This window comes from Myxine glutinosa, chromosome 4 (assembly GCF_964187855.1).
Source record: "Myxine glutinosa chromosome 4, kmMyxGlut1.1, whole genome shotgun sequence".
Taxonomy (NCBI): Eukaryota; Metazoa; Chordata; class Myxini; order Myxiniformes; family Myxinidae; genus Myxine; species Myxine glutinosa.
In genome coordinates, this window is record NC_136264.1 from 130,001 (window position 1) to 145,000 (window position 15,000).

A 15,000-nucleotide genomic window follows, 5' to 3' on the forward strand; every position below is an offset into this window, starting at 1 on the left:
ATGATCAGGATACTGGACGTATACCCAAGACCAAGGAGGGCATATTGTACACTGTACAAAAAAATAATTTGGACAACATTTGGTCCATCATTTTTACGGAAGTGCCATTTCCACACCACATCAGTTAACTTTCCTTTATATACAGAGGAAATAACATTTGACAACAGTACAAACAAATCCAGAGACGCAACATGTATCGTACAGTCATAAGCACATCTCAAGGAAGAACAGGACAATGGTGAAGGGTTCAATCAACAGGTGTATACCTGGGAGCAGTTTAAAAGTCAAATTAATCAGTGTGAATATACTCTCTGGGAAGAAGGGGAATATTTCAAGGCAAACAAGTCAATCTTTTCACAATACAGAACCTCAAATTTTAAGGGAATTTGAATAGTCTGCAGTTATTCTTTTAAAAATATTGTTGTGGATATGAGAATGGTGCTTTTTTATTGTGTTTTTTATTGTATAGTACATTGTAAAATATCGCCCTCCTTCCTCCAGTTGTGTGTAAAGGTCAAAAGGGCGTCCCGTAATTAGGTCATCAACAATCACGTTAGCCAATCATAGATTTCCTCCTTTTTGGTAGTTTATTTCCTTATTCTGTGTATTAGGCTAAGGCTTTGTCTTCCATTAATTAATACTCCATTGCACCGAATCAATTAAGAATAGCTCCCCTTCAATAATTCCATTTCCCAGCCAAACTCTCCATCTCTGGGTAAAGCAGTTCACAAGCGTGGGGTGCGCGCCCTCTCATTTCGCTGCTATAGTGAATATGTGCTCCGTGCTCTGTTTGAACAGGAGGGGCGGGGTCGCCAGGGAGAGGCAAGCCCAGGGCACGCCACGAAGGGCGGGGCTGTTCAGCCCCATGCCCAAATAAGGAAACAAGCCCGTGGCTCGCCACGAGGGGCGTGCCGTCGGCGCCATGCCCAAATAAGGAGACAAGCCCGTGGGATTGCCATACAAGGTCACGAAACAGAGCACGGGGGGCGGGGGGGGAGAGGGCGGTACCGAAACCGACGAGGGCGTGTCACACCCACGCTGAAGGTATGAGAGAAGGGTGTGACGATCGCTGGGAGAAGATACACCAGAGATACGGCAGATGAGTCCAGGTGCGTAAGAGGGTTGGCAGTCCACCGGGAGAGAGTTGAGAGTTGCACCGGAGTTGCGTGAGAGATACGGAAAGCCTTTGGGTGGTTGTTGCGTGAGAGATACGAAAAGCCTTTGACAAAGAGCCGCTTCAACCAGCCCCGTTTCAACCAGCCGCGTGAAGCCCTGACGGGGCAGCGAGTGACCCTGCCGGTGTGCGGTGTAAAGCCGAATACAAGGAGCTGCCGGCTCCTCGCTTCCCGCCCGGAGTGGACCTGCTCGCTGTGCCCTGTGATTCCACCTGCTCATCCCTCCAAACGATTCCTGCCCTTCGATCCTTTTGCGTACGTGAGTTTGTTTTGTTTGTTCTGTCCTGGGTAATAAGTTAAGCCTGTTTAGATAAGCTAGTATTTTCACTGTGTCTTTCTGGTCCGTCCCTCTTTCTGCTTTATTTTCTTATCTTTCCTTCTTCCTTGGTTTCTTTCAATCCTGTAAATAGTAATAAATAATAATCGTATTTCAAACCTTTTTGTCTCCTTCTTCTTCTTCACATCCGTGTCGCCTTTGTCTTTTCCCTATTGAATATCTGTGGCGCGATTTTGGCCAACGTTCAGGAATCGGGTTAGTCGGGGTAACTGTTCGGGCGCGGCGGCCATCCGCTCGGCAAACAACATCCTAGCCGCGTCCGTAACAATATTGAAAAATAAAATTGACCTAAATATTGATTTCCGTTTTCCTATGAATTCTACATCTCACTATGCATCAAACATACATAATGTGCCTCCTGAAAGTGTGCATGCACAAAGACGATCTGCCCCCTTTCAAAAGCTACGAGAACAGGATGGCATTCTTTACCATTGCGACGTCGCCCAATATGCCTTCACCAACATTATTACATCATTATACACACCTGCACAAAGTTTGATTTAAATCCCTTCAGCTGTTCTCAAGTATCACATTTTTACCTGACATGACCTCTGACCTTTGACCTCGGAATCCAAGCAGTTCTTCTTTGCAACATAATATATACTTGTACCAAGTTTGGTCAAATTCCCATCACTGGTTCACAAGTTGGTGCAGCAACATATTTTTTTTACCTAATGGGACCTCTGACCTTTGACCTCTTGACCCCATAATCTAATCAGTTAATCTTTGCATCGTTATACATACTTGTGCCAAGTTTGACCAAGATCCCGTCAGCCTTTCTTCAGTGATCACAGTGACGAAAACCTATGACGGTGACTACGTCAGTGCAGTCTTGAAAAAAAAAAAAAAAATAGGGAGAGGGAGTGATTTTTTAGCTAAACTTAGATGTGAAACTTACTATTATATTATATTTGTGACATTATTCGCCTTGGAAGTGTGAAATGGCAGCACCTCAATCTCTACAGGTAAGTCACACATACCTTTGGAATATTTCCTCAGGTAATCACAGCAAACTATTTAATGACTGAAGTACTCGATAAAGCACATTTGTTACATGAAAACATTCACAATTCAATTGAATTGGTCATACATTAAACTAAAGGCACCAAGTTAAAAAAAAATAACCAGTGGTGTAATGATGTAATGGTGCAATTGTGCACCAGACTCGGTGGTGTCATGGTTAGAGCATCCGCTAGAGTCTGGGGGGTTGGCGGTTCAAAACCCCAGCCGAGTCATACCGAAGAACCAACAACAATGACCACACTGTGGTCACAACCTGGGACAAAATCAGGTAACGGGCTGATTGGGAAATGCACATTTAAAGTATCGTGCGCTTGACTACTTAAAGTGAGCCCTTAGAATACCCTACTCTACACACGGAGAGGGTGCCCCAGGGGGGCTCGACTCACCAAGTAGTCAAAAGATGAACAGCGTGATTGGGAAACACACATTTAATGCACTATTAAAAGATTAATTCGACACCTCTCATACATGTTACACCCCTCCATCCCACATCCACGGTTATATCAGAACGAGCTGATTAATCACGGTCACGGATTGCTCAACCCCAATATAGTGCCGTTCAAAAATTATGTGACGCAATTTTTTGAAGATTTATTCTAATCTAAAATGAAGATTTTTTCAGGGTCCCTAATCGTCAATAACACTCGATCCAAACAAAGCCAATGGAAATCTGACAACAAACCCAGGCAGTGGATAATCAGCAGTGGCCTACAGGCCTGATGTCTTAGGCCCATCAGAAAACAAATATGATGGCCATATCATTTCATCTCAGTGCTGTGGTGGGTGGAGTCAAGCCACAGATGGAGGTGTGATCCGGTAGCTGGTCGACAAAAATGAGTGCATATTTCAAAAAACATTTAAAAAGAGAAAGAAAAAAAAAGACCCAAAACACCCCGAAGATCCCAAAAGACCCCAAAGCCCCGAAGACCCAAAATACCTCAAAGACTTCAGAGGACCCAAAAGACCCAAAACAAACACCACGAAGACCCAAAACAAACACCATGAAGACACAAAACAAACATCATAAAGACACAAAACAAACATCATAAAGACCCAAAACAAACATCATAAAGACCCAAAACAAACATCATAAAGACCCAAAACAAACACCATGGACGACCCAAAACAAACACCATGACGACCCAAAACAAACACCGTGACGACCCAAAACAAACACCGTGACGACCCAAAACAAACACCGTGACGACCCAAAACAAACACCGTGACGACCCAAAACAAACACCGTGACGACCCAAAACAAACACCGTGACGACCCAAAACAAACACCGTGACGACCCAAAACAAACACCGTGACGACCCAAAACAAACACCGTGACGACCCAAAACAAACACCGTGACGACCCAAAACAAACACCGTGACGACCCAAAACAAACCGTGACGACCCAAAACAAACCGTGACGACCCAAAACAAACCGTGACGACCCAAAACAAACCGTGACGACCCAAATCAAACCGTGACGACCCAAATCAAACCGTGACGACCCAAAACAAACCGTGACGACCCAAAACAAACACCGTGACGACCCAAAACAAACATCAAGACCCAAAACAAACATCATAAAGAGCCAAAACAAACATCATAAAGACCCAAAACAAACATCATAAAGACCCAAAACAAACACCATGGACGACCCAAAACAAACCATGACGACCCAAAACAAACATCAAGCCCCAAATCAAACATCATGAGGATCCAAAACAAACATCATAAAGACCCAAAACAAACATCATGAAGACCCAAAACAAACACCATGACGACCCAAAACAAACACCATGGACGACCCAAAACAAACACCGTGACGACCCAAAACAAACACCGTGACGACCCAAAACAAACACCGTGACGACCCAAAACAAACACCGTGACGACCCAAAACAAACACCGTGACGACCCAAAACAAACACCGTGACGACCCAAAACAAACACCGTGACGACCCAAAACAAACACCGTGACGACCCAAAACAAACACCGTGACGACCCAAAACAAACACCGTGACGACCCAAAACAAACACCGTGACGACCCAAAACAAACACCGTGACGACCCAAAACAAACACCGTGACGACCCAAAACAAACACCGTGACGACCCAAAACAAACACCGTGACGACCCAAAACAAACACCGTGACGACCCAAAACAAACACCGTGACGACCCAAAACAAACACCGTGACGACCCAAAACAAACACCGTGACGACCCAAAACAAACACCGTGACGACCCAAAACAAACACCGTGACGACCCAAAACAAACACCGTGACGACCCAAAACAAACACCGTGACGACCCAAAACAAACACCGTGACGACCCAAAACAAACACCGTGACGACCCAAAACAAACACCGTGACGACCCAAAACAAACACCGTGACGACCCAAAACAAACACCGTGACGACCCAAAACAAACACCGTGACGACCCAAAACAAACACCGTGACGACCCAAAACAAACACCGTGACGACCCAAAACAAACACCGTGACGACCCAAAACAAACACCGTGACGACCCAAAACAAACACCGTGACGACCCAAAACAAACACCGTGACGACCCAAAACAAACACCGTGACGACCCAAAACAAACACCGTGACGACCCAAAACAAACACCGTGACGACCCAAAACAAACACCGTGACGACCCAAAACAAACACCGTGACGACCCAAAACAAACACCGTGACGACCCAAAACAAACACCGTGACGACCCAAAACAAACACCGTGACGACCCAAAACAAACACCGTGACGACCCAAAACAAACACCGTGACGACCCAAAACAAACACCGTGACGACCCAAAACAAACACCGTGACGACCCAAAACAAACACCGTGACGACCCAAAACAAACACCGTGACGACCCAAAACAAACACCGTGACGACCCAAAACAAACACCGTGACGACCCAAAACAAACACCGTGACGACCCAAAACAAACCGTGACGACCCAAAACAAACCGTGACTACCCAAAACAAACACCGTGAAGACCCAAAACAAACACCGTGAAGACCCAAAACAAACACCGTGAAGACCCAAAACAAACACCGTGAAGACCCAAAACAAACACCGTGAAGACCCAAAACAAACCCCATGAAGACCCAAAACAAACCCCATGAAGACCCAAAACAAACCCCATGAAGACCCAAAACAAACCATGAAGACCCAAAACAAACCCCATGAAGACCCAAAACAAACCATGAAGACTCAAAACAAACCATGAAGACCCAAAACAAACCCCGTGAAGACCCAAAACAAAGCCCGTGAAGACCCAAAACAAACACCGTGAAGACCCAAAACAAACACCGTGAAGACCCAAAACGAACACCGTAACGACCCAAAACGAACACAATGAAGACCCAAAACGAACACCATGAAGACCCAAAACAAACACCATGAAGACCCAAAACAAACCATGAAGACCCAAAACAAACCATGAAGACCCAAAACAAACCATGAAGACCCAAAACAAACCATGAAGACCCAAAACAAACCCCGTGAAGACCCAAAACAAAGCCCGTGAAGACCCAAAACAAACACCGTGACGACCCAAAACAAACACCGTGACGACCCAAAACAAACAGTGACGACCCAAAACAAACACCGTGACGACCCAAAACAAACCATGACTACCCAAAACAAACACCGTGACGACCCAAAACAAACACCGTGAAGACCCAAAACAAACACCATGAAGACCCAAAACAAACACCATGAAGACCCAAAACAAACCCCATGAAGACCCAAAACAAACCCCATGAAGACCCAAAACAAACCCCATGAAGACCCAAAACAAACACCATGAAGACCCAAAACAAACCCCATGAAGACCCAAAACAAACCATGAAGACCCAAAACAAACCATGAAGACCCAAAACAAACCATGAAGACCCAAAACAAACCCCGTGAAGACCCAAAACAAAGCCCGTAAAGACCCAAAACAAACACCGTGAAGACCCAAAACAAACACCGTGAAGACCCAAAACAAACACCGTAACGACCCAAAACAAACACCATGAAGACCTAAAACAAACACCATGAAGACCTAAAAGAAACACCTTGAAGACCACAAACACCTTGAAGACCACAAACACCTTGAAGACCACAAACACCTTGAAGACCACAAACACCTTGAAGACCACAAACACCTTGAAGACCACAAACACCTTGAAGACCACAAACACCTTGAAGACCACAAACACCTTGAAGACCACAAACACCTTGAAGACCACAAACACCTTGAAGACCACAAACACCTTGAAGACCACAAACACCATGAAGACCACAAACACCATGAAGACCACAAACACCATGAAGACCACAAACACCATGAAGACCACAAACACCATGAAGACCCTAAACACCATGAAGACCCCAAACACCATGAAGACCCCAAACACCATGAAGACCCCAAACACCATGAAGACCCCAAACACCATGAAGACCCCAAACACCATGAAGACCCCAAACACCATGAAGACCCCAAACACCATGAAGACCCCAAACACCATGAAGACCCCAAACACCATGAAGACCCCAAACACCATGAAGACCCCAAACACCATGAAGACCCCAAACACCATGAAGACCCCAAACACCAAGAAGACCCCAAACACCATGAAGACCCCAAACACCATGAAGACCCCAAACACCATGAGGACCCCAAACACCATGAAGACCCCAAACACCATGAAGAACCCAAACACCATGAAGACCACAAACACCATGAAGACCACAAACACCATGAAGACCACAAACACCATGAAGACCACAAACACCATGAAGACCACAAACACCATGAAGACCACAAACACCATGAAGACCACAAACACCATGAAGACCACAAACACCATGAAGACCACAAACACCATGAAGACCACAAACACCATGAAGACCACAAACACCATGAAGACCACAAACACCATGAAGACCACAAACACCATGAAGACCACAAACACCATGAAGACCACAAACACCATGAAGACCACAAACACCATGAAGACCACAAACACAATGAAGAACCCTAAGATTCTTAAAGACCAATAAGATTCTTAAAGACCCCTAAGATTCTTAAAGACCTCTAAGATTCTTAAAGACCCCAAAGATTCTTAAAGACCCCAAATATCCTAAAATACCATGAAGACCGAAATATCCAAAAATACCCTGAAGACCCGTAAGACCCGTAAGATTCAACAATCCTCTCCAAGAAGTTCTGTCGCTCAAGCTTTTGGGTCTCACTATCTGCCATGATCTTTCTTGGTAAAACCACATTTCCAAGCTGGCCTGCAAAGCCAGTCGCCGACTGGGCATCCTCCGTCGTGCGAAGTCCTTCCTAGGCACACCTGAGCTCCTCACCACATACAAGGCTTTCATCCGCAGCTCAATGGAATACTGTTCTCCCCTAAGGGCTGGTGCTCCTGCCTCACACCTAGCTCGGCTTCACGCTGTTGAAACCAAAGCTTTCAGAATCATTGGAATCTCCCGCGATGAAGCTATCTCTGAGGGCCTTTCACTCACTCACCGCAGGCAGGTAGGTGGTCTTTCTGTCTTCTACCGGCTCCTCTCCGGCCTTGCTCCCCCAGCTCTCTCTGTGCTCTGTCCCCCAAATATTCCTACAGGTCGCACAAGATCTGCCAGCAAGCCTCTGATGGTTAAACTGCCAAAATCTCGGCTCTCTGCTCACCTTCACTCCTTCATTCCTCTTTTCTCCCGCCTCTGGAACAAACTCCCACACTCCCTTCAATCCCACTCCTCCCTCCAGGTCTTTAAAACAGCTGTTCACCACCATCTCTTATCTTCCCCCATCCAAAACCTTGATCTTTTCTACCCCCACTAATTCACCCCAGATCCACCTTGTTTGTAATTCCAACTTCTTTCCTGGTAGTCCTGGCAGTGTCCATATGTTTTATGCCTCTCCCACCCCCTTTCCCATGCCTCCCCCCCAAAGCCCTCTCCCTCCCACAGATCTCTCGATGTCTCCATGTCTCTCGGTTCCTGCTCTCAAATGTTGTGTTTGTGTCCTTCCCCCTCTCTCCCCATCTTGTCTACTGCTCCCGATGCTTTTTGTTTTATGTGTCGGTTTGTCGGTTATGTGTCGGTTTGTCGGTTTGTCTTTCTGTGTGATAAATGTTCGCTCCTTCACGAGCCTCGATCTTGTATACAAAAAAAAAAAAAAAAAAGACCCATAATACTGTTCAGACCCACAAGACCCTTTAGACCCATTAAACCCCAAGATCCTGAAGACCCCCCCCCCCCCAATTCAATACTTCAGACACCTTGAGATCCCTTCACCCTTACATCCTTTTAACCTTTACACCCCTCAAGTCCCTTTCGACCCTTTAGACCTCACCATTTAGACCCCTTGCACCCTTTAGACAGCTTGGACCCATGACCATTTAGAGCTTTACACCACTTGGACCTTTTTTGATTACAAATAATTAATATCACCAATATTACAAATAAATTTGTACAAAAGAAATGTTTGTATTATGATTGGTGTAAATCAGTGGTTCTCAAACTTTTTTGGACTACCGCCCCCTTCTGCCCTCTTGGACCGGCCCAATGCCCCCCTTGTCCTATCTTTCGTGGTCGGACACCCAGAATTTATGTAGATAGGAAGCAAAAATAACATAAGCCAAATATTTTCTGAATAATATTTTACTTATTTTACTTTACTTTTTCTTTTATTTTGCACGACCTACAATGTTTCAGCAGAACAGGTCCAGGTGAGGCAAACTGGGAATATGTTATCACAGGCCCAAATACGTCAGTGTGAAGGGTGGGCCTGGTGACTCGCTGCGAGATTACGAATGTCTGGCTCAATGTCAGTGAGGTAGAGACGCAGATCGCCCCTCTGGGTAATGTCAAGGCGGTTTCGATACTTGGTCAGCAGCAACATCACAGTGCTGAACCCTCTTTCAACGAGGTATGATGTGGGGAACGCCATCAGCAGCAGTTCTGCCTCTGTCCACATTGCGGGGTATTCGCCCCGTTTCAGAATCCAGAATTTGCCGTATTCATGTTGCGAGAATCTTGCCTTCGCCTCATCATTGTGGAGGTTGATAATTTCGTCCTGTAATTCACGCTTCACATCTTGAATGTCACATTTGAATGGGTTGATCACCCATGCTGGCACCAACAGTTCTAGCATGTCTCTGAAACGCTGCTCCATATCTCCACAAATCTTCTCAAGGTGATTGCAATAAACGAGCAGCTCATCAGAAACATCAGTTTCCTTTGCCAACTGGGGAAAGTGGTACATATCTCTGCTTCCAAGGGTTTCCCTGTGCAGTCACCTTGGTTACGAACGCGCCGATCACTTTCTTTGCTTTAATCAGCGTCATATGGTCACCCTGGAGTTGTTTGTTGACATCATTCAGTATACTGAATATGTCCGTGAGGTAAGCCACATCATGCTCAATCGCATTCACTTTCTCCGATAGCTCCGTTTCAATTTCCGACAGAAACTCGACCACTGTTGAGAAGAGGGCATGGAAACGGGTCAACCAAGTGCCTTTGGACAACCATCGAACTTCGGTATGCAACAGGAGCCGCTTGAATGCCTCATCGTTCTCCTGGCAAAGCTGACGAAACAGCCGATCATGCAGAGACGACAACTTGATTTTATTCACTGCTTTGATTACTGGTTGGAGTGATGTATGAAGTCTGGTGCTGAGAGCTTTTGCTACAAGATGCTGGTGGTACACGACACAGTGAATGGCGAACACGGACGGTACCTGGTTCTTCAGAAGCGCAATATAACCACGCTGGTGGCCAACCATCGCTGGTGCCCCGTCCGTCGCGCAAGCGAGAATGTTCTCCATCGGTATGTTCTTATCAGTAAAGTACTTCTCCAACGTTTGGAAGATGGAAGAACCCTTCGTATCGCTCTGGAGAGAGCGCGCAAACAACATTTCTTCCACCATTTCCTGATCACGGATGAAGCGAACGTAGCAGAGTAACAGAGCTTCACTGTCACGCAAAGTGGACTCATCCAGCTGGATGGCGAAGTTTGTGCTTCCCAGCTCACTACACAGCTTATCTTCTACATCTGATGACATTTCATCAATCTGCCTGGCCACGGAATCATTGCTGAGCGCAATCGACGAGAGAACTGGATTCGGATCCTGGCCCATAACGGTTTTTATCACTTCCCCAACAGCTGGTTTGATCAACTATTCGCTGATTGAATACGGTTTTCCAGATCTGGCGATGAGCAATGACAGCTTATTACGACGCTTCCAGTCCTTTATCCACGAGCTTTTCGCTGGCTTTGAACATCGTCGTTACCGTGGATCGCTTCTCAAATTTCTCTTTCAGCGATTGTAAATAGCTGACCTCTGCACGAGCCTTATCACTGTGCTTTTTACTCAGGTGCTCGCTCAGTCGAGATGGTTTCATTGCTTCATTGGACAGCGTGATACCACACAACAAACACATCGGTAACTGTTTGTTCGTCGGAGATGGAATGAATCCATACTTGATGTATTCAACGGAATACTGACGACTTTTTCTTTGAGGCCGACATCTTGAAGCCGACCAGACGTGAAGCTTTTTGAATAACGAAATCAACACGCCAAAATGTCGAAAGACTAACACCAGCGCTAACACCGACTGTTCATACCTTGCCCAATGTCTGTGCTGGCAAGGCCAGGCTGTAAAGTTGAACCAGGCACGTTGAATAGTCCAACACGAATAGAGTGTATTATATCCCGCATAAAAAGATTCTTGCAAGCCGATTGGTTGAAATGGCACCACGTGACAAAAAAGTGTTGTCCTATTGGCCACATTGGTGGCCAATAGTATTTCGCTGGTGTCATACACTATCATGTTTGTTATGTGAGCATGCATGGACAAGAAAATACCTACACGGCATAAGCGAATATGTGATCATAAAAACCATGCGAAGGGGGAAAGAATGTGGTCGTTGATTGGATGGCCAATTTGCCGAATGGCGCCAGGTAACCTGTTCAGACTGCAGGAAGCCCAATGAGCGCTCCAAATCGCCGCTGCTCCTCTAAATCGCCAGTGCCCCCCAAATCATTGCCAGCGCCCCCCTACCGCCCGTGGACTCTCGAGCGCCCCCCTGAAAGTTCCCAGCGCCCACTGGGGGGTGGTAGGGACCACTTGGAGAACCTATAGTGTAAATCATGACAATACAGCAACTCAAATTCAGTCACGTCATCATCCTCAGGTTAAACAAGCCTGTGCCTCTGCGGCAGGTGAGGCGAGCGCAGCGAGCCGCGCCATGCCATGCCATGCCATGCCATGCTAGTATACAGTCGTCGTCAAAAATATTGGCACCCTTGCATTTTTTTCAAGTAATGCACCATTTCTTCCAGAAAATTGTTTTTAATTAAAATATATTTTGGTATCCACATTTGTATTTCTTTGGCTTGCAGTGGAACCAAAAAAATTAAGTGTCTGTGTGTGTGTCTGTGTGTGTGTCTGTGCGTGTGTGTCTGTGTGTGTGTGTCTGTGCGTGTGTGTCTGTGCGTGTGTGTCTGTGCGTGTGTGTCTGTGCGTGTGTGTCTGTGCGTGTGTGTCTGTGCGTGTGTGTCTGTGCGTGTGTGTCTGTGCGTGTGTGTCTGTGCGTGTGCGTCTGTGCGTGTGCGTCTGTGCATGTGCGTCTGTGCATGTGCGTGTGTGCGTGTGTGTAGGTGTGTGTCTGCGTGTGTGTCTGCGTGTGTGTCTGCGTGTGTGTCTGCGTGTGTGTCTGCGTGTGTGTCTGCGTGTGTGTCTGCGTGTGTCTGCGTGTGTGTCTGCGTGTGTGTCTGCGTGTGTGTCTGCGTGTGTGTCTGTGTGTGTGTCTGTGTGTCTGTGTGTCTGTCAGCTCCACTATGAGCTTTAGATCCTGTAAAAAAAAAATGTATAAAAATGAATAAATAAATAATAAACTGTACAAATATCAGGTCACAATTGTGGTAAGAAGCAATGGCATCGAAAATCTCACCCCACAGAGAATCTCACTAACCTCCCACAGAGATTACTCCAACGTGACGACGCCGACTGTTCATTTCAGGAGCTAAAAACCATCGATTCCGGAGGGGATCATAACACTCAACACTGCGAAAAGGGTCCCCCAAGGTACCTCGTCCACCAACACAGCAAAGTGCACCTATGGAGGAAGAGAGATTACAGAATGCAGTCACCAAAACAGTCATGATGCCATGTGTAACGTTTATAAAATATTAGTCAGGTTCACTATGTTTTTTCGTTCAAAATCATGGTAGATTAGCAAACCTATACATTTTTGGAAACGTTATTACATGGAAAATCTGAAAATCAATGTTTACATTTGCCGATTCGACCAATTCGACCAATCGACCAATTCCATTCGACCAATTCGACCATTCGCTTCGATCGACCATTCGACCATTCGACCAATTCGATCGATTCGATTCGATTCATCGACCATTCGACCAATTCGATTTGCCAATCAATTTGACCGACCTTTGCTTGTGTGGAACGGACTGTGAAAACGATGCGGACTATATTGTCGGATACGACACACAGGACAGTGATGACGAACTCTAAATGGCATATTCTGTAATCGTGTATGTTTGATGCCATTGACTGCCTGTGTATATTTTGTCATTGACTGCCTGTGTAGATGTGAAGTTATACTGACTGCATGTGTATGTATGATTTTGCTGACTGTCTGTGTATGTTTGGTGATATGAATTATTGTGACACATTTTGATGTTATTAACTGCCTGTACAAAATGATAACATGTATTTGATTATGCAACTTTATATCGCGAATATAAAGACAGTATTTTGCAATTCAAAACCTTTGATTCATGTCTTACCATTCCCCATAGCACTAATTTGATACTTTCATTGGATTCCTTGTCCCTGAAAATATAGGTTTAGTATATTTTTAAAAGTTTTTAGGGTAATTAGAGGCAGAAATAGAACAAAATATGTATGTTACAGTGGCCATTTTGAAAATCCAAAATGGCCGCCATACAGGTATCTCTCCAAATGTAAACATTGATTTTTAGTTTCCTTATGCTATAACCTTTCCAAAAATGTATAGGTTTGCTAATCTAGCATGATTTTGAACGAAATATAATTTATTGACATAGTGAACCTGACTATATCTCTTTACTGCAAATACAGCAGTTGTAAAATAAATGATGTGAGCATCTTCATCCTCACTTAGAGACTTCAGCATTTTATATTAACACAAGTACCACCCGTCTATTCGTTGACGGGAATGTTAAAATGTGGAAGGGAGAGAGATGAGCGAGATGGGTGAGATGGGCGGGAGGGGTGAGATGGGCGGGAGGGGTGAGATGGGCGGGAGGGGTGAGATGGGCGGGAGGGGTGAGATGGGCGGGAGGGGTGAGATGGGTGGGAGGGGTGAGAGAGAGAGAGTGAGAGAGAGAGAGGGGGGGGGAAGGTGAGGGAAAGAAGGGGGGGGGAGAGCGGAGGAGGAGGTGAGAGAGAAAGAGGAGGAGGAGGTGAGGTGAGAGAGGGGGAGAGAGGGGGATAAAGGGGGAGAGAGAGGGACAGAGAGGGAGAGCAGAGAGAGAGGAGAGAGAGGGAGAGAGAGGGAGGGAGAGGGAGAGAGAGGGAGAGAGAGGGAGAGGAGAGAGAGAGGAGAGAGAGGGGAGAGAGTGAGAGAGAGAAAGAGGAGGGGGGAAGGTGAGGGAAAGAAGGGGGGGGAGAGCGGAGGAGGAGGTGAGAGAGAAAGAGGAGGAGGTGAGGGGGAGAGAGAGGGAGAGCGAGGAGGAGCAGAGAGAGTGAGAGAGTGAGAGGCGAGAGAGAAAGAGAGAGAAAGAGAGAGAAGAGAGGTGAAACTTTGCCTTTTTTTCCTCCTATCACAAACCTTCATGGGAATTCCTGAATCCAGTCGTTGGTTTCATTGCAATCCGTTAATCTATTCTCAAGTTATAGCATGACAGACACAGACACAGACACAGACCCTTTCATAATATTGATGATTTGAATCCTGTCTCAATTATGAGAATTGCGAGAAACGGCTTCACTTCTGAGATGAACCTTACAAATGACTTATTGGTGATAAATAAAGAACTGGAGAGTTTATGGAAAACTTTACGCCACACAGTTTTGAGGGCAAAAAATGAAAATAATAATAATTATAAAAGACGTGGATGGTCGAGATGATTCAAAATGCTGTAATATTTTGTCCAAGTACTGCTAAACTGCAGGTTTTGGGAACCAATAAGAAGGCGATTTGTGTTCTACAGTGTTCAGGTATGTAATTAAATTGAAATAAAATAAAGATTTGGAAGGTTGTGTAAAAAACAAATTGGAAAAAAAAACAAATTAAATTATATATAGTATATACATTTGGAAGTTTACCACTTTTGATGTGGCATCTTTTACACCGCCTTATTACCTGCTACCAAGTGTGGCTTTAGGTTGTTTTCACCCCTTTCAGTTTGTATGTGAACAAGATATCTCAAAAAGTTGTG

General features: G+C 45.4%; 1 protein-coding gene across 1 annotated transcript in view; it reads right to left on the reverse strand.

Annotated features, from left to right (window-relative positions):
• The window catches only part of KLHL8 (kelch like family member 8), a 121,179-nt gene that overhangs the window by 31,121 nt on the left and 75,058 nt on the right, over positions 1 to 15,000 (reverse strand). The window contains exon 6 of the mRNA XM_078775360.1: positions 12,528 to 12,671. Within this exon, the coding sequence (XP_078631486.1) occupies positions 12,528 to 12,671 (144 nt within the window). The remainder of the gene's footprint in view (positions 1 to 12,527; positions 12,672 to 15,000) is intronic.